The sequence below is a fragment of the Pleurodeles waltl genome, chromosome 8 (assembly GCF_031143425.1).
Source record: "Pleurodeles waltl isolate 20211129_DDA chromosome 8, aPleWal1.hap1.20221129, whole genome shotgun sequence".
In the NCBI taxonomy this organism is placed as follows: Eukaryota; Metazoa; Chordata; class Amphibia; order Caudata; family Salamandridae; genus Pleurodeles; species Pleurodeles waltl.
Window position 1 is genome coordinate 63,220,395 of NC_090447.1, and position 18,762 is coordinate 63,239,156.

The following is an 18,762-nucleotide window of genomic DNA, read 5'->3' on the forward strand; positions in this document are numbered from 1 at the left end:
GCAGAAAGTGGAAAAAGCCTTAGAGGAATGTTTTTGTGCTGGAAGGTGTCCCTTTATGCACAAGAACAATCCTCTCTGTAACAAAGGCACCCTTGCACCATGGTACAAGGGTGCCTGCATTGGCATTAGACATCAGTTTGTGCACCAGGGCCGGCAGAGAAAAGGAAATCGCCATATCTTGAAAGATATGGTGCATTCCTACCCTCCCTATTTGACACAGGAGTGGCCACATATTATCGGATGATGCGCCTAAAAAAGGAGTCTTTGGAACTTGGCTTTGACAGTGATAATGACAGGATTGGTGCACAACATCTAGCTGGTCATTACTCCCTGCCTCTGTTTGAATCCTTTGTTCTTTTGAGCAGCTCCTACAATGTTACTGTGCAGCTGGTACAGCCAGGTGTTCATTCTTAACACCCCACCAGTCACACAGTGCCTGCTTCTGCTTGTGAGAGTAGTCCTTAATAAAGTGCACTTGAACTTGGTGGAGATGAGAATCCATGGAAGAGGATGCAGACTTGACCAAGCAAATGACTGCATTAGCCACAATACCTCAACATGTACTCACCTCTCCTGTTGGCTCTTCTTATGCTGATCTCTCACTTGAGTATGAGTGTGAAGCTGATGTTACTCCTGTTTAGTTTGGGGCTTAAATATGCTGAGGTGTGACCTTATTACAGGCCTTTTAGGGTCAGTGTTTTGGTGTGTGCAATCATATGCTATACTGTGGTATTTCATGACATGTCCTTGTTAGTTCTGGATGGACTTTGTGGGGGAACACTGTCTCTGCATGATAAGCAGGCATGAGTCTCAGGCTTGGGTGAATCCACATGCGAGTTTTGATCCTGGTATGCATTTTTGATTTGGTATCAGCAAACACAACAATCATGTACACATAGAGACCTGCAGTAGCTGTACTGTAAAATGTTGTAACCCAAATCGGACTCCGCTGTTTGATGGGTTCATTTTAATTCCACTGTTTACAAAATGGAGCAGGCGTACCACCTTCCAGAAAGTTATGTGAATTCCAGATGCTTGTCTCTGATCTACCATTTTGGGAGTTAATGAACTCAAAGATTACAGAAGGCAGGGGACATTGGTGTCTCTGAAGCGCAAAGGTTTTCTCTGAGTATGTCCGGCTTTTGATCACACAGAGGAACTATATTCAAGAGCTAGGTAATTGGTAGGTGTGGTGGCTGTCTCCTGCACTGTGTGTAAATGTTTTGGTTATTTTTGGAAGAGTTCTTCCCAAGTCCACCATCCTTCTTGCAATCACCTGTGGAACAAAGACTATTTTTGACTTGGCTGAAACAAAAACTAATGGTGGAGCTCTAGAAATATTTTGCCACTGGAATCTTGGAATCAACAAAGGATGTCTTGAAGGATGTTGGAAATTGGGTTATTGGTAAGGGCAGGTAAGCATCTACACTTAGCAATAGGCCACTAACATCCTCTTAGGTCCAGTTAAGTCTCAATAAATTACCCCTGGTAGCTTGGCAGCGAGCGACAAGGCTTAACTTAGGCGACAAAGCGTAAAGCATTCAAATATCACAAAACAGTAATTAAATAAAACACAGGAAATAGTTTAAAATTCCAAAATGTATAAAAATAAGAAATATTTTTAGCTTTAAAATGACACCAAAACAAATAAAATCAGATAAAGTAAACCGGAGATATAAATTTTTAAAGAATTAATGCTTTTTAGCGCTCAGAAACGAATAGTGCCAATCTGGTCATCTGGTCTCACCTCGACCAGGGCAAAGTAAAAATTTAAGGCCGACTGCGATGGAGCCCTGCTTGGCTACAGCCCGGGGGAGGCCTCGGTCAAAAGTTTACCTTAGGACTTAGGGCCACATGTACGTATGTTTATGAATTGTGATTCCCTAATTGCGATTCATGCGAATCGCAATTAGGGAATAGCAATTCCAAATGTAAGAAACTCCACTGAATTTCTTTTACGATTCCTAGTGGGTCGCAAATAGACCTGCCTCATTAATATTAATGAGGTAGGTCGCGATTTGCGACCTAATGGGATCGCATAAATCACAGGGATGGTGGCCTGCTGGTTTCAGCGGACCACCATGTCTGTGACTGCTTTTAAAGAAAGCAATCTTTTTTTTAAACACAGCCCGTTTTCCTTGAAGAAAAACGGGCTGCGTTTAAAACGAAAAAAATGAAACGTTTCAATTTCATTTTTTAAGAGAAGGCAGTGGTCCGTGTTACCACTGCCTGCTCTTAAAAAACATTTTTGCATGCATTCACAAAGGAGAAGGGGTCCTTTAGGGACCCCTTGCCCTTTGCGAATGGGTTAGCACCAATTTGAAATTGGTGTTAACTGCGATTGTTTTATGACTGCATTCCTGGTTACAAAGCAATCATACATACCATTTAGATTCGGTATTAGGAAGGGACTCCCTGGACACGCGCCCTTCCTAATTCAGAATCGCAAAACCCAAATTGTGATTCGGTAACAAATTACTAAATCTCAGTTTGGTCTTTGTACATCCCAAAAAACATTCTGCGAATTGGCTCGTTTGTGACTAGAAAAATGCTTTGTACATGTGGACCTTAGTCATTTTTCTGGAGATTTTCTTCAGCGGGACCAAGTTGCCAGTCCAATCCCACCTCCTGGAACTCTTCCTCGGATACGCGTCGCAGGAGCCCTCGGTGGAGATTTTTACCTTCGGACTTAGTTGCTTTTTCGAGGTGAAAATCCTTCGACCGGGGCAAACCTGAATCTTGATCCGACGTCCCTGGAGCCCTCTTTGGATAGACTGCATGGGAGGTCCCGGTCAACTTCCTACGTTTGGACTTAGTCACTTTTTCAGAGATTTTCTTAATCGAGACAAACCTGCAAGTCAGGCCAGGTCGCAGTTGAGGCAAGCCGGCTGGAGTTGCCGTGGAGGGTCGGTCCCTTTATAGAGCTTTTTTGCAAAAGTTCCCCAAACTTCTGGATCTTCTTTCAGATGTTCCTTTAAGGTTGTTTTGATGTCCGCAGCTCACCCCAAGGTTCCAGAAGCTCTGAGATGCTTCTTGAGGGTGCGGACCACACTCCCAGAATGCACCTGGCGCAAACTCGAATTTGGCCACTGGACAGTAGGCAGCTGGTCAGTTTCTTCAGGAGTTGGTGCAGGGGACTCTGGTTAGCAAGTTTTCACCTGTAGCAAACAGGGAGTCCCTCCTTGAACCAGTTAAAGCCAGGTAAAGTCCTTCTTGTGGTGAAGCCCAAGTGTGCAGCTGGTGCAGTCCTTCAGAGTGCAGTGTCCAGGTGCAGGTCAGGGGTCCAGCAGGTCAGTCCTTCTTCTCCTGTAGTTCTTCCTGGTAGGGATCTGAGGTATGGATGCAGGTCTGCCAGTTTTATCCTTGCTCCTGGGTGAAAAACAGGGGGGTCCTGGTTTTCCAATCAGGTGCAGGGTCCTTCCCCCTGTGATGACCACTTACTGGGAAGTATGGCAAAAATCAATCCCAGCGAGCAACATTCCTCAAAAATCCATCATGGCTGAAAAAGATTTTTGGAGGTTACATCTGGCTGAGCCCACCCACTGGTGTGGCTAGAAAACCTAAACACACCCCTCTCCTAATATAATCAAGGGGGCACCTAATTGTCTTGCTTCACAGGATGTGAGGGAGGTGCTGGGTTGCTCCAAATGTCCTTCCATGCCTTTGAAGACCAGTTTGGGGGCCCTCCCCCTTCCTACTTCTCCATCTGCTGAGGAAAAATCTCTTCCCCCATGCACATCCATCTCGTTGTGTTGAACCTGGCCACTTCACACCTCATCAAAGCAGCCTGTGTCAGGCTGCCAAAGGCTGGCCAATCAGAGCAAAGCAGCAAAACACTGCAGGGCTGAAGTTGGCAACTTTTCAGGTAAAGTTTAAAACTCTTTACCTGTAGAAGCTATGTTAAATCCAACAATTGTAAGTTGTGGAATTTATGATAACAATTAATTTGATACCAAACCTAATGTGTCTGACACTTAAGGGGACTTTACAAATTAAAATGAAGTCTTCTCATTCTAGCCTATAGAGGCCATTCACTACAATGAGGGAAAACGAATTTGGCTGTTTTACCTCACCAGGGCCTATACAACTATTTGTATAAGGTCCCTGCTTATAGTTACATGGCACCCATCCCTAGGGACACATAGGGCACACCTTAGGGGTGACTCATATGTAAATATAAGGTAGTTTAATACTTTGGAAGTATTTTTAATTCCAAAGTCGAATTTGCATGTAACTTTAATTTAAAAGCAGCCAGTAAGGCAGGCCTGCCTTTAAAATGACACTGGGCACCTCAGCAGTGCACCTATGGGGGCACTACCTATGCTGGGGTCCCTATACCTACATGCCCTACCATATACTAGGGACTTATGAGTAGGTTAATATTGCCAATTATAATTAGCCTAATTTACATATCCACTTTGCACAGAGCACTGGCCCTGGGACTTGTAAGTAGTACCCAGGGCACAGCCAAGAGTCAGTAACCACCAGTATCTGTCCAAAAAGTTTGGGGGTGACTAGGGCCAAAAGTAGGGCTTTCCTACAAAGGACAGCAGAAAGCGTGTCTGGAGCTTCACTTAGTGTTCCAGGATTTCTCATGATTGGGTGTACAGCAGCCACGAGGGTGTAGAAGGAAGTCTGAGAGAGGGGCACTGATGGAGTCCCTGCAAAGTGTTTGCTCAGAGAAATATGAGGTGTGATCAGTGCTTTTTTGGCTGGTCAAATTACAAAAGGTCCCAGGGTAGCAGTGGTAAACACCAATAACTCCATTTTATTTGGCCTAGTATCCTCTGTATAATCAAATGACCAGAACTGTCAAGTTCTTGTTCCAAATGTTTTCCACATTGCTTATGTTGATGTATTTTCTCATTTGGTGCACCCTTTACTTAATTCAGTTTTATATGAACGGTTGACTTGTTTACTTGTGAATTACTTTGTGAGTATTTGTATCTTCAGGGGCACATCAGGAAATGCCCTTTGATCATTATTTACATTCTACCATGTGTGCAGTCTGCATGTGAGACTACAACTCCGATCCTAGGTCAGAGTGGTCATGCTGATATTATTAAAAATATCACTTAGACTTCCATTTATGTGTTATATAACTTACATTTTTAAATCACACTTTCTGATGATCTTCTTGGGTCTAAAGTGCAAGATCAGCACAACTTAGATATCTGCAAGATGAGTTAAATGAGGTAGAGCAAGGGTTACACTGATTTGTGTCATCCAGGAGAGACAATTTCCTGCACAGACACAGGGGTAGAGTTCCACAGATGTGCTGAGGCAAAACTGAAAGTTCTGTCTCCAGATCAAACTCTATGGGTCTGAGAAATGTGAAAGAGAGCCCACCTAGGCGATCAAAGAAAGAGTCCAAGTTTGTAGCAAGTTGATTTCTCAGTAAATAAATACCTTCCTAATGAAATACCATGGCTGGAAAATTGAGTACAGAAATGTTGTGAAGTTAAGTACATACAAGTAAGTCTGATTTTACTAAACTATGCAATATACTTAAGCGTATGGGCTTTCAGACAACTCTGTTCATCTACTGGCCTGTCGTGTCATTCACATTTTGTACCTGCCCACTACAGCATATAACATGCAGCAGTATGTCAACCTACTTAAGCCACTAGTTAACTTCATTTTGAGTGACTGCATTTTGCTCTTTCACAAGGAGTTCACATGTATACAATATAGTTCTCTTAAGTGCCAGTGTTTTTGTTGTCTGTCTTTACTTATCATTACTTTTGTGTTGCTTTTGTGTTGAGAGCCTGATGTGATAGCAGGAAACTTCTCACGAAAACACAGGCCACATTTAATTTTTATCAGAACTCATCTCCTGCCAATGCTGTTGTAAGTTTCGTTTGGACTGTCTTGCTTTTCTGTCTGCTGCTGTTTTACAGCATATCAGACTGTGGGGGTTATTCCAACTTTGGAGGAAGTGGTAATCCGTCCCAAAAGTGACGGTAAAGTGACGGATATACCACCAGCCGTATTACGAGTCCATTATATCCTATGGAACTCGTAATACGGCTGGTGGTAAATCCGTCACATTTGGGACGGATTACCACCTCCTCCAAAGTTGGAATAACCCCCTGTGTCTATTTTAAACTGTTCTCCATTAAGTTAAACTCTTTTACTTTCTCCTTCTTTCTATTTCTTCATTCCTTCTTTATCTGTTCTTCTTCCTTTTTCCTTCCTTCTGTTTTTCTTTTCCCTTATTTCTTTCTCCTTCTCTCTTTCTTTTTTGTTATTTTCTATTTTCTGTGCCCTTATTTATCTCCCTTCTTTTCTTCCTTTGTCTTCTTTATTGCTTCTTCATTTTTCATTCTTTCATTCCCTCCTTCTTTCTTTTACTTCTTTCCTTATTAATCTTTTCTTCTTATTTTTCATTTGTTCATTTGTTTCCTTTTTGCTCTCTTTTTCTTTCTCTCCTTCTTTTTCCTCCTTTATTTCTCATTCGCTTTTTCCTTTCAATTCTGTTCTTATGTTTCCTTCTTTCTTTCTTTCTCTGTCCTTCCAACTTTTCCCTTCTTTCCTTCTTCATTCCTGCCTTTTCTCTTTCCCTTTTCCTTCTTTTCCTTGTCCTTCTTTCTTTCCTTGTCTTTCGTCACCTCTTTTTTTTTCTTTCCTTATTTATCCTCCTTTTTTCCTGTCTTTCTTTTTCCTTTTTCTTTTTCTTTCTCTTTCCTTTTTTCCTTCCATTTCCTTCATTCCTTCCTTTTTTCCTTTCCTTTCTTATCCTTTCTCTCTTTCTTTCTTTCTTCCATATGATGATTGACTTTTTTAGTTCTGTGCCAGCCAAGAACTTTTGATTTTATTAAAAGTATGTGTATACCATAGTTATTTATAATGGTTTTCAGCCAAGGTTTAGCCATTAGTCTGTGACTGATGCCAGTCACATTTATTTCCACCCACTCTAGTATGCATTAAGGGGCAATGTATCAACCCACTTTCCTATGAGTTACAGCATGCTACTTTTTCACAAGCAACTCATCCACATACCAAGTATTTCCCTTTAGTTACAGGTAGTACTATGGCAATGTGTGTTTTTTTTAGACCGATAAAACCTTTTTTGCCTCTCGTAAATCTTTTTTTTTTTTTAGATTGGTAAGGGCACAGCATATTCCTAAAAAATAAAGTTTTGCAAACACCATCTCAAAATAAAACAAGAATTGCCAGATGGCAGGTAGCCAATGCCACACATGCTTGTTATTCATCCTATTTCCACATCCACATACCTCAGAAAAAAATATATAATTATATGTGTATATATTTATATTTAAAATGTGGAATTATATATATAAATTATTCTTAACAATATATATTTACCCTGAGACATTTTAGATGCCAATATTAAAGTCACAATATTTTATGGTGGTGATATGTTTTACTTATTCTGGCACTATACTGCATTGCCCCTAACTGCACATTCACCATAGACTCACCTCACTGACAACACAACATATTTTATAAATGTACCTATAACTTAATTGTATTTCTATTACAGCATTATGGAGTCTCTCAACAGCAGCATCTTCTATCATTCAACATTCGTCTTATCTGGCCTAGAGGAAAATGATCCCACTGCCATATGCATTTCCATTTTCATCTGTTCCCTATATAGTGTAATGACACTTGGAAATATTTCTATTCTCTACATCATCAAAACAGAGCAAAGCCTCCATGCCCCCATGTACTACTTCCTTTCTGTCTTGGCGGTCACTGATCTGGCCTTGTCCATGACCACCCTGCCGACTATATTTAGTATCTTCCTCCTCAGAGCCAGAGAGATTCATATTGACGCCTGCCTGTGCCAGGTCTACTTTCTGAACGTGTTTACAATTGTGGAATCAGGGGTACTCTTGGCAATGTCTGCAGACCGCTTCATTGCAATCTGGAATCCTTTGAGATACACCTCCATCCTGTCAAAATCAATGGCTTTAAGAATAGGACTATTCATAGCTCTCAGGGCCATAGTGCTAATATTACCAGAGCCACTTCTTGACAAGCGGCTACCATTCTGCCGCAACAATGTTCTCACTCACCCTTGGTGTCTACATCAAGATATCATCAAGCTTGCATGTGCGGATGTCAAAGTACACAGCTATTATGGATTATTTGTTGTTTCCCTCATGATATCGGATGCCATCATGGTTGTGCTATCGTATATGATTATTCTTAGGGTAGTGCTACAGATTGCATCACAAAGTGAACGCAGCAGGACCCTGAACACCTGTATGTCCCACATTGTGTCCGTCTTCCTATTCTACATGCCGAGAATCTTCCTGTCTGTGCTTCACAGGTTTTCTAATGTGGTCCCCCCTCTTATGTATAAGGTCTTGGCTTTCATCTTCTACCTTCTGCCTCCGTTGATGAACCCCATTATCTACTGCATTAAAAACAAGCAGATCCACACCAAGTATGTACAATATTTCAGTAAAATGAAGGTTTAGTAAATGGTTTTGTTCAAACTTCCTGGAATGTTCTCTGGATAGACACATACTGTGTTAGTCAAGTTTCCCTCCATGGAGCTGGTTTCAAGCCACAACGACTGAGGTATTTTATCCAGATGGCCTCTTACATTTCACATGGCACCATACAATTCGGAAGTGTACCACTGTGAAAATTACAATGCTAACATACGAATGTCAAGTTTGGTTTCCTATTATCAATACATTTATTGATTCTATGAAGGGGCCTTTCTTGTGCTGACTTCTTGGTGTGAAACAGGGAACCTCATGAGAAGTCATCAGTCTGAAACTAAACCTGCTATTGTTTTTGGAAAGGGCATATAAGGTAACTTCTGCTCAGTATTACACAACACCCATATGTGGTCTATGAAAGAACACATTTATTTCAAAGAAGGCCTCTATCCTGAAAATATCATTTTTGCCATATTTAGTTATGTATACTTAAAGCTGATAAACATTTTCTGAATGTGTTCATTATCTGCATTTTATTTAAATGAATTCTAATTAGACCATTAGAACATTTCTATAAAAGCTGGTTTATTGTTACAATGAATCGCACCAGAATTTTTGTAGTATGATTTATAATAAGGATTATTCATATAAAAATCATTGACCATTTGTCAGACTCTATTGGTTGTAAAAAAAAATAAAAAGGCACGCATTGAGCCTTGAACTACTTACTAAAGACTTACCTTCAATGTTATAGAAATGTCTTAAACTACTGAAGAAAAGCGTGTTGTCACTGTTGTGGTAATGTGTTTAACAGTTGGTTCATAAAACGTTTTTTGCAAGGATTTGAATGGTCCAAATTGAAAGCACTAGGAAGGGTGGGAAATTGATTTACAACAAGGTGAATAAGGTAATGTCATGCAATTTTGATGATCTTTGGTTAGCAATCTGCTCCTAACTCTACCCAAGTCTCTTAGAAGAAAGTCATAAATGTATCCATCCTAACGAGTGGGACGAGGCAGAAGGAATCTGAGTAATAGGTTTGTCAGTGAGTAATCAAGGTATAATATCCTCCTCCATTTTCTCAACCCTGTTCTTATTAAAAGAGTACGTAGCGAAGTAAACTTATGTGCTGATGAATAATGAATGCCGGAATATTTAAGGGTAGTGCACACAGAAAACACGAAGAAGACCTTATTAATCCATGTCGAACAAACAGAAGCTAGCAAACATTAACCAAATTTGCCCTTACCTTAAAAATTGCTCCCATCCATTAAAGGGAGATAGAGTTGCAAGAAAGAGACAAAGTTACAGTGACACAAATAAACTACAATGAAGTCCCCATTGCTTCTGTCCAAAAAATAGCCAGTCAGTGGAATGGACCATATTTCCAATGGGCAAGGAGGGCTAGAAAGTTCATAAGCCATGGAGATGATGGATCTCAAACTATGACTAGTAGACTTAGAATGTCCAAATTTTACAAAAGTTAACATTTTGTTGCATAAAGAAGTGAGATCTAAGTAATGCATAGCCATTTGCACATCTAAACAATGAAGGAAAAACTCCTTGGGGGTAGAAGGCTTTGGGGAACAAGTAGTAACACAACATCCTGAGAGCAATGAAAAATGGAATTCATTTTTGCAATCAAACCAAGGCCCTGTCAAAGAGTAAGATTATATGGGAAGATTATGCGATAAGGAGTCACCGAAATCAGACAGCCTAGTTCTTCCAGCCTTCAAGTGATGGCTAAAGAAATGGCACCTTGAAGGACAGAAACTTGAGGGACCAAGTTTCCAAAGTTTCAACTAGAGGAATCTGTAAAATCTTTAAAACCAATGGAAGATCCCCCATGGGAACAAAGAACCTCGGCTTTGTTGTTGTGCAAGAGCATCTCTTCAAGAAAGAGGAAGCTAATAAATCAAGCATCTCAGCATCATCCCAAGGATTTCCAAAGGCACAAAGGGGTGCCCATTATACCAGGAGAGTAGAGTGGGAGAAAACCAAGTGAAACTAAACAGTAAAGGAATGCTAACTAGATAAAGAGGACTAGTGGTGACAAGGGACTTAAGGAAACATCATTCTTTGCCTCTCACCAGTTGCATTAGGAGCAGGATCCAACTCATTTACTTCCATAAGGGGATTACTTAGATGAGTTCTGACTCATCCCTCATGATACTTCCCAAGACCCAGGGAATGATGAGGAAAGTAGGAAAAGTAACAAAGAAGACCTGAAGACCCCTGCTCCTGAATACTAATGAAGAAAGTAGTGAGCAAAATCTCACCCCTCAAAGGTAAAATAATCTAGATATGAAGTCCCAAAGATATTGCATACGATTAGGAAGGTGTCTTGGGAAAGGAAAAAGTCCTGCAAAAAGAAGTAGACTCAAATCAGATAGTCAACTGTGCATTGACATAATCCTTAGTTTCAGTATTTTCTGTCCTGACAATCACTGCATGGTTGGGAATGTAAAAAGCCTGGAAGGTCAGATAGGGAGTGGATATGTCTAAAGGGTCAGATGGACAGTTGATATTTCTTTCAACTTCAAAGAGTAGTGCAGATCTGCTTGTTCCCAACGACCTCAGATGGAGAATTTCCCCAGAGTTCCCAGAGTTGCTTCCTAACCAATACTGGAAGAATAGATGTTGGCCAGCAAGGGAGTAAGAGGATTCAGTAGTATGGCTCTGGAGTAGGATGAATGAACACCAAAGCACTTCCCTGTGGATTAAAGGATAGTTTGGAATGGAAGTGTTGGTGAAGAGGGAAACAAGGATTCAGTGTTGAATAATATGGCACAATAACAACCATAGTGGAAGGCAGACTCAAGTGGTTTCTGAAATTGTTGTAGCCTGAAAAGAAATATGAGCATCAGATGCTTGAACAAGAGACTTTGAGAAAGAAGTACATAGATAAGAGGAAATGCACAGCATCTCCACCTGTAGTTGTAACCAAAGGTTTACAGCTCAATTGTCCTCCTGCGTGAGTGAAATCATATGAGTCTGCAATCTGAAGGCACAAACCTCTGGCAGTAAGCCAGTGCTTCAATCCTTTCTGAGGACGGCACCAATGGCCAGGGAGAAAGATGGGACATCTTAACCTAACTCAAGTAAATATAACTTTTGAAGCTGAAATGAAGAGTGATGCCATCAATGATGTACTTTCTGATTGTGTAATCAATGATGTAATAGAACATGTCATGAGTGATGCAATATGTAAGGTCACAAGCAGTGCATGGCGAGGACACAGGTTATAGTTACTTTAAAGGTTGGAAAACATATCTGAAATCTCATTGTGAATTTATCAGAAGAGTTAAAATGTGGTCTAGGGGACAACAACCAATACATCTACTCTCTCACAATCTATTTTTTTCACACTCAAGCTTATTTCCTTTACAGCAGGCATGTATATATTATATGTTGTCAAAAGTGTGAACATGTGTGTGTGTGTGATGGTGTGAGTGTGTGTGAGGGCATTATGTGCAAGTGATTTCAAAAGTGTGTTTGAGGGTGTTGTAGTTGTGTACATGTGAGAAAGATAGTGTGCAGATGCACAGTCAAAAGTATACGAACTAATGGTAGAACATATTTTTAATTTCCTACAAGCAAGTATGAATAGCTCTGAATTGATCAACTTCCACAGATATAAGTGTGGAAATGAACAATTATTGGCAAAAACCATTAGGTTTGACAGTGGTTGTAATGTTTTTGGACTTTGTCAGTGCTAATTTTATTCCAGAATTGCCTTTTGTATGAAGACATGCAATGAAAGTGTGGCCTGGCAGCAGTGCTAGGGTACTTGCCAGACACTCTCCTAAGTAAAACACACATTTTTTAAAAGTCAAAATGCATTTTTATTTCCTGCATTATCCACGTCCTTTGGAGTTTACTAAAATTATATGTATTATATGCCTACTTAAAGAGGCTTTCAGCCAACTTTTGTCATTTATTGGCCTGTTTTGACATTCACATTTTGCTCTAACCCACTACAGCATAGAGCATGGAGCAATGAGTCAGCCTACTTCAGCTACTAGTTAACTTCACTTTGAGTGACTGTGTTTTGTTCTTTTTACAATGAGTTCATCAGCACACAATGTAGTTCCCATCAGTGGCAGTGTATTAATTGTTACTTTATAATTAGTTTAGTGTTGCCTTTGTGTTTAGAACCTGAGGGGAAAGCAGGACCTTTCTACCACATGTGAGCACAGGCCACAATCCATGCTTTATCAGTTCCTATGTAACGGATTGCAACCATTTGAAAGTGTTCTGTATTAGGTAACCATTTGAAAGTTTTCTGTATTAGGCATGCATTTTACTATGCATGCAGTAGACAAACTGAATGTTTCAGTATTGTACATGTGAATTCATAAGCTGACAATTCTTTAGAACATATTTATTTTAGACACTATTTTACCAATTGGATTGTTAATAAACTTTGTCCAGTAAGAAAATATTTTCTTGTGTTTATTTTACAGCACTTGTAACACAGTTTTTGTTTTCTTTTTTCTCTTTTTCTTTCTTTCTTTCTTTCTTTCTTTCTTTCTTTCTTTCTTTCTTTCTTTCTTTCTTTCTTTCTTTCTTTCTTTTTCTCTTTCTTTCTTTCTTTCTTTTGTTCTTTCTTTCTTTCTTTCTTTCTCTCTTTCTTTCTTTCTTTCTTCTGTCTTTTATTTCTTCCTCCTTCCTTTCTTTTTCTTTACTTCTACCTTTCTTTGTTTCTTTCTTTCCTTTCTTTTTCTTTCTCTCTCACCTTCATTCTTAACTTCTTTTCTTTCTTTCCTTCTTTCTTTACATTTTTCGCTCATCTATCTTCCCATCTTTCACTGTTTGATCTTTCTTCCTTGTTTCCATCTGTAGTGAATCCTAGTTTGTTTTAATGGGATAGTAGGAGTTAGCTTAGCCTATGGCTTGTAGACTCGTGCCCCCGTCACCTAGTGACTTTTAACCTACTTAGCTTGCTCTGGCTTAGCCCATTTAATTATTTATTTCTTCTAAGATGGCTGCCTTGTTTATAATTAGGCCACTTGTTATGAGTTACATTATCAGTGTCACAGTGCCAAGGCGTCAAGATCAAGCACCAAAGACAAACAAACAGTAGGTGTTCACACTTAGGGATTTTCCCTCTCTATACTTTCGAGGGATTGTTGATATTAATTGCCGTCCCAAGCATGCCTGTTATCTATTGTTTAGGAATACACTTACGTCAGGGGACCTTGTAGATCTGTATAAATGCATCACACTTTAGACAGATAATCAGAAGGATTCCGACCAGAGGGCATCGCCACCATCGCTGATACCGATGCTGCAGTCGTCTTGATGCTGACCCAGTCTTCGTGTCCCTGCGGAGTCTGAGATAGAGACCTCATTCCAAGGTAACGAGGGTTGGGGGCTCCTCTCATGGACACGGCTTTGGCAGATTAGGTTTAGCAAACCCAGCTCTCCTTTAGGTAGGAGGTTAGGCCTATTCACATTAGGGTAATAGGGCATATTCCATGTTATATATCTCTTTCATGTATTGCAAAATGGTGGGGGTCTTCATAACAATGACTCTCTTGTTCACAATACTGTTACTTGCTATATTCATTATCCTAGTCATTGCAGTCCATGCAACTTATCGCAAATTGCAGTTATGTTAAAAAAAAAGCTATTATAACTTTACTGCATCTGTGTCATTGCCTGTGTTTGTATGAGACATAATATATCTGTGAGAAAAGGGTAATTTCCGTTTAACCACGACAATCCCTCAGATATCTTATTTTTTAGTCCATGCATAAACGGCTGCCATAAATCACCTTTTACTATTGTGTTTCTGGTGAGGTGCTGCTAGTGAGCCGGTAAGGTTGGGATGACAGTTGCGACTTGTTGTAGGAAAGATGCAGTCGCCTACAAACAAAAGTACTGCCATCCTTAAACCAGCAGTCTTGCTCAGAGCAAGAGTCCAAACTACGACATGGCGCCACCAACGATGGTGTTTATGCATTAATTTACGGATACCCTGACTATCACTGTCTCACAGACAAACAGGTACCCTAAGTACCATTATACGGAGACGTCCGTGGTCTTTGGGAGAATCCTCCTCAGCTGAACAGGTAACACCTAATTAAGTTGCAGGTTGTTCGACCTCGAACTCATAAAAAGGAAAATACTTCCCCTATCTGGTGCTCCGTTTCTCTAAACAACTATGGCTAATACCATAGACATTCCTGCAAATGCTAGACATGCACTAACACAACATTTATTAGCGCATGGCCTTACAGACGAGGGCGGGATGTTACTCTGATAATAGAAGCAACTAAAGCATACCAAACAGAAACGTTTTACTGTTGGGTCACCTTTCCTGAGGTTGACCAAAGAACGCACACATTTCACACATATGAAGTTGCGAACGTACCTGTATGGTACGAAGCATACCAGTATCATGAAATATTGCTCACATATCAAGAGCATCAGAACTGGTTTGAAGGCGCCCTACCACATGTACTACGAAGAGTGAGGTTATGTCCCTTAAGTAATGAGGGACCTACCTGGCCTATGTTCGCCACATATACACCTCACCCGGGCATACAGAATATGCAGATAGCAGATTTACGAGTTTTACATAATGAATTAGTGGCATTATATAGACGATTGGTTCAGTTCGTAATGCGAACATTGAACACAACACCAACTCATCCAGCACCGCCAGTGGCTGGTGGTTGTCAATTGGCTACTGGGATTAATCCACAAACTGTGCATACTATTATGGGTAAAGTGCCCACGGAACGGGAAAAAATACTGTTCTGGATAGCCCAGAAAACTAATCTGCTGGAAGCTGTGTTTCCCCATACGGGACCACAGGAAAAACATAGATTGCTCACTATGTGCTTGCCATTTGGGATGGTTCCCTCGGTGGATGACTGTGCCACATGGGGTACAGTCTTCGCTGCCATATATACTACCACTCATGGTACCCCGACACTTGCCAATTTACCGGAGGTGTTAAAACAAATACAAAATGAACACGGGGCTGCACCAGCCCTGGATTTGGGGATGAAGTTAATGCGTAACTTTGACGCCGTGTCCTCAATCATACTGAGTAATATTAAAGGGGAATCTGTAGCACTGGCAATTCGCAAGAGTCTCCGGGAAACTCCAAACCAGGAACAGGAGAGACAGCTACCGAAAATAATTTCCGATACCTATTCTAGTATAGGACGGGATAGTTTGGGAGCCAAGCCCAAAAAATTGGAGTTACAAAGTAACGTCATAAGGAGGATACGAAGCAGGCACAAGAGGGCTCTAAGAAGCGCTGGGACAAACAAAAAGATTTCAAAGAAAAAAGAAATAAGAGAGCTGATTCTCCACCCCCGGAGTACTCCGAAAGGAGGTATAATCTCAGAAATAGGGAGAACATTAGAACTCCAGACAGATATAATGATTTACGTCCCTCTCGTTCCTTTCAGGACGCACCAGATAGATGTAGCGAGAGAGGGGGCCGTCAAGATCGACGTCCGGAATACGTGAAAGAAAAGAAAGACTCACCACAGTCTACCGTTAAAAAAGAAGAAAAGACTCCTCAGCAAAAGCCACAGTTTAAAAAGAAGAAGGTGGCAGCACTGACAGTTAAAAATGCCAGTAGTATTAAGAACACTGTTGAGGAACAAGAGGTGGGCAGTGACTCTGTTGGACAGCGCGGCAGAGGTCACGATATGTCGCCGGAGTCTGAAAGATCATCTGGATGCGACAGCAACTAGCGATTACATCGCGGTTGAAACAGCAGATGGCCGCGTTCTTCCTCCCGATAGGGTTTATGATTTAACAATTCAGATAGAGGGAGACGTGAACCGCACTATTAGTGTGATATTTTGGGATGAACTTACTAGTGATATCCTATTGGCCGAGAGAGACTGGCCACCTGAACACGTCCGCAAGCTCCTGCATGGGGAAGATGTCATTTTGTCTTCTTTCTCCGATCTTGTTCCGAAAGCAGCAAAAGAAGCCTATGCTGCTGAATGGCCTTTAGCGCAGGCACCTGCACTATACCGCAATCATGTCGGTTGGGATAAGGAGTCTCCTTGTCATATTATTCCCGTTAGGTCTACACCCCAACCGCAGCCACAATACCCTGTTAAACATGAAGCGAAAGCTCAGATGAAGGAGATACTATCACAACTTGAGTACCAGGGAGTAATTGAGCCCTGTACGTCTGCAATGAATAATCCATTATTCCCCGTTGCAAAGCCAGATCATTCATATAGAAAAGTAGTTGATTATAGACACTTAAATAGTCATACACGCACGTATGCTATACAAAATTCACACAGCACTGCGCTGATAAACAATATAGTGTGTAAAAAATATAAAACTACATTAAATATATCTAATGGTTTTTTTTGCCAGAATTTAGCACATGAAAGTCGGGACCTAAGTGCATTTTCATTTGGCTCCCAGAAACGCTTTTGTCGTTTACCTCAAGGCTATAAAAATAGCCCAGGCCTGTTTTCAGCCCGTGTAACATCAATTTTGCACGAGATTGATTCCGATGCATTGTCCTATGTGGATGATATCTATCTCACTGACGACGCCCTTGACATTCATCTTGCGAGGGTCGATCGGATCATTTTGGGATTTTCAGACCTCGGTTATAATTTCAATTTTAAGAAAAGCAAGATAGCCTTTCTTAGTGTGTTGTTCCTGGGATATGAGCTATCAAACGAAGGGAAGAGCCTGGCCCCGCACTTTCTAGAAAAGTGTGCTCAACTACAGCCTCCAAACACACTTAAGAAATTACAGTCATTACTGGGTTTCTTCAATTTTGGCAGAACATACATTCCAGATTATTCAGAACGCATCAAGCCACTTTATGATTTAATTCAGCCCAATTTTTCTAGCAGACGATGGACGATTGAACACACACACATCCTTAGGGACATGCAACGGGACATGCTAGAAGCTAAACACTTACACACACGTGACAATAAAGCGAATTTGGTCATCAGAATAATTGCTGGTTCCTTTGGATTTACTTATGTCACCTTTAATGAGGATGACACAGTGCCGATAGCATATAAATCACATTTATATTCAAATGCTGAACAACGTTTTGCACCTACAGAAAAGATTCTGACCGCAGTTCAGATGGCCGTCATAAAAGAGAGGCCACTTGCCCAGGGGAAACGCATTATTGTTGTCTCCCCGGTGCCGGCCTTAGAGGCTGTCACTAAAGCGAGCGTTCCGAACGCTAAGGCTTTACATCCACGCTGGATTCAGTGGGCAACGTCTCTGACCGCCACTGATGTCGATTATATATTCAATCCAAGACTTCAAACACAAGAATTTCTCCAGTATGAACAAGAGTACCCCGCTCCTCTAAATATTTTACCACTAGACAGTTATAATGCTATCATCTATACTGACGGATCAGCACAACCGGCTGTAGGTACTAAACATCAATACTCGGCAGCTTGCGCAGCCATGTGCGGAGTGATGGAAGATGGAGTTTTCTACCCTCACAATACCTACACGCAGACTTTAGGGGACTGCACAGCCCAGTTGGCTTAAAGCTCTTATTCTAGCGCTCGAACATACTGAGACAGGAAGCCAGACTTTGATAGTCTGTGATTCATATTACTGCGTCCAGTCATACAATGAATATCTCAATCATTGGAGACTGAACGGGTTTAGAGATTCAAAGGGGAACACCATTAAACACAAAACATTGTGGGGGAGGGTGGCTGATCTTAAGGATAAGCTGCAGTGTGTCAATGTGGTTCATACATTAGGACACCAACGTGTAGGGGTACATGTTGCTGGTAATACATTGGCTGATGAAGCGGCCAAGGCATCAATAGCTACGGCTTCTGTGGCTGCAGTGACTCGTTCTCGGACGAGGTTGGATTATGAAATACTGATTGCCGTTAAAGCTTCGGCTGCAGGTAAGACCCTTCCGAAAGGATACCCTACAAACTATACTTACCATATCAGTGCACAAAATGTTGCTTATACAACAATTCCTGGTGTTAGAGATCGAGTGATCCCCAATGAAGACCAGAGATTAGAGCTGATTACAGCCGCACATGAGGGTGTCGCTTCTGCACATGCTGGTATACAGGCCACAATAACAATTCTAGAGCAACAATACTGGTGGCCTGGTCTATGCAGACGAAGTAAGCAGTATGTCCTTTGCTGTGACATTTGCCAGCAGATTAAGGGCTCTAATATCAAACGCACTCCTCAGACATCCCTCTTAGTGTCAGACAAGCCACTTCAGTGTGTGTACCTAGACCATTGTGGTCCCTTACAGCCTGATGGTGCATACAAATACATTTTAGTGGCTGTGGATTCCTGTTCTAGATTCCTGTGGGTATGCCAC

The 18,762-nt window shown here is 41.1% G+C and overlaps 1 protein-coding gene across 1 annotated transcript in view; it reads left to right on the forward strand.

Annotated features, from left to right (window-relative positions):
- LOC138249450 (olfactory receptor 51A4-like) overlaps positions 1-8,453 on the forward strand; it is a 73,713-nt gene extending 65,260 nt beyond the window's left edge. Inside the window, exons 3-5 of the mRNA XM_069203409.1 lie at positions 5,901-5,963; positions 7,104-7,107; positions 7,508-8,453. Of these exons, the coding sequence (XP_069059510.1) occupies positions 5,901-5,963; positions 7,104-7,107; positions 7,508-8,453 (1,013 nt within the window). The remainder of the gene's footprint in view (positions 1-5,900; positions 5,964-7,103; positions 7,108-7,507) is intronic.
- The last annotated feature ends 10,309 nt before the right edge of the window (positions 8,454-18,762 follow it).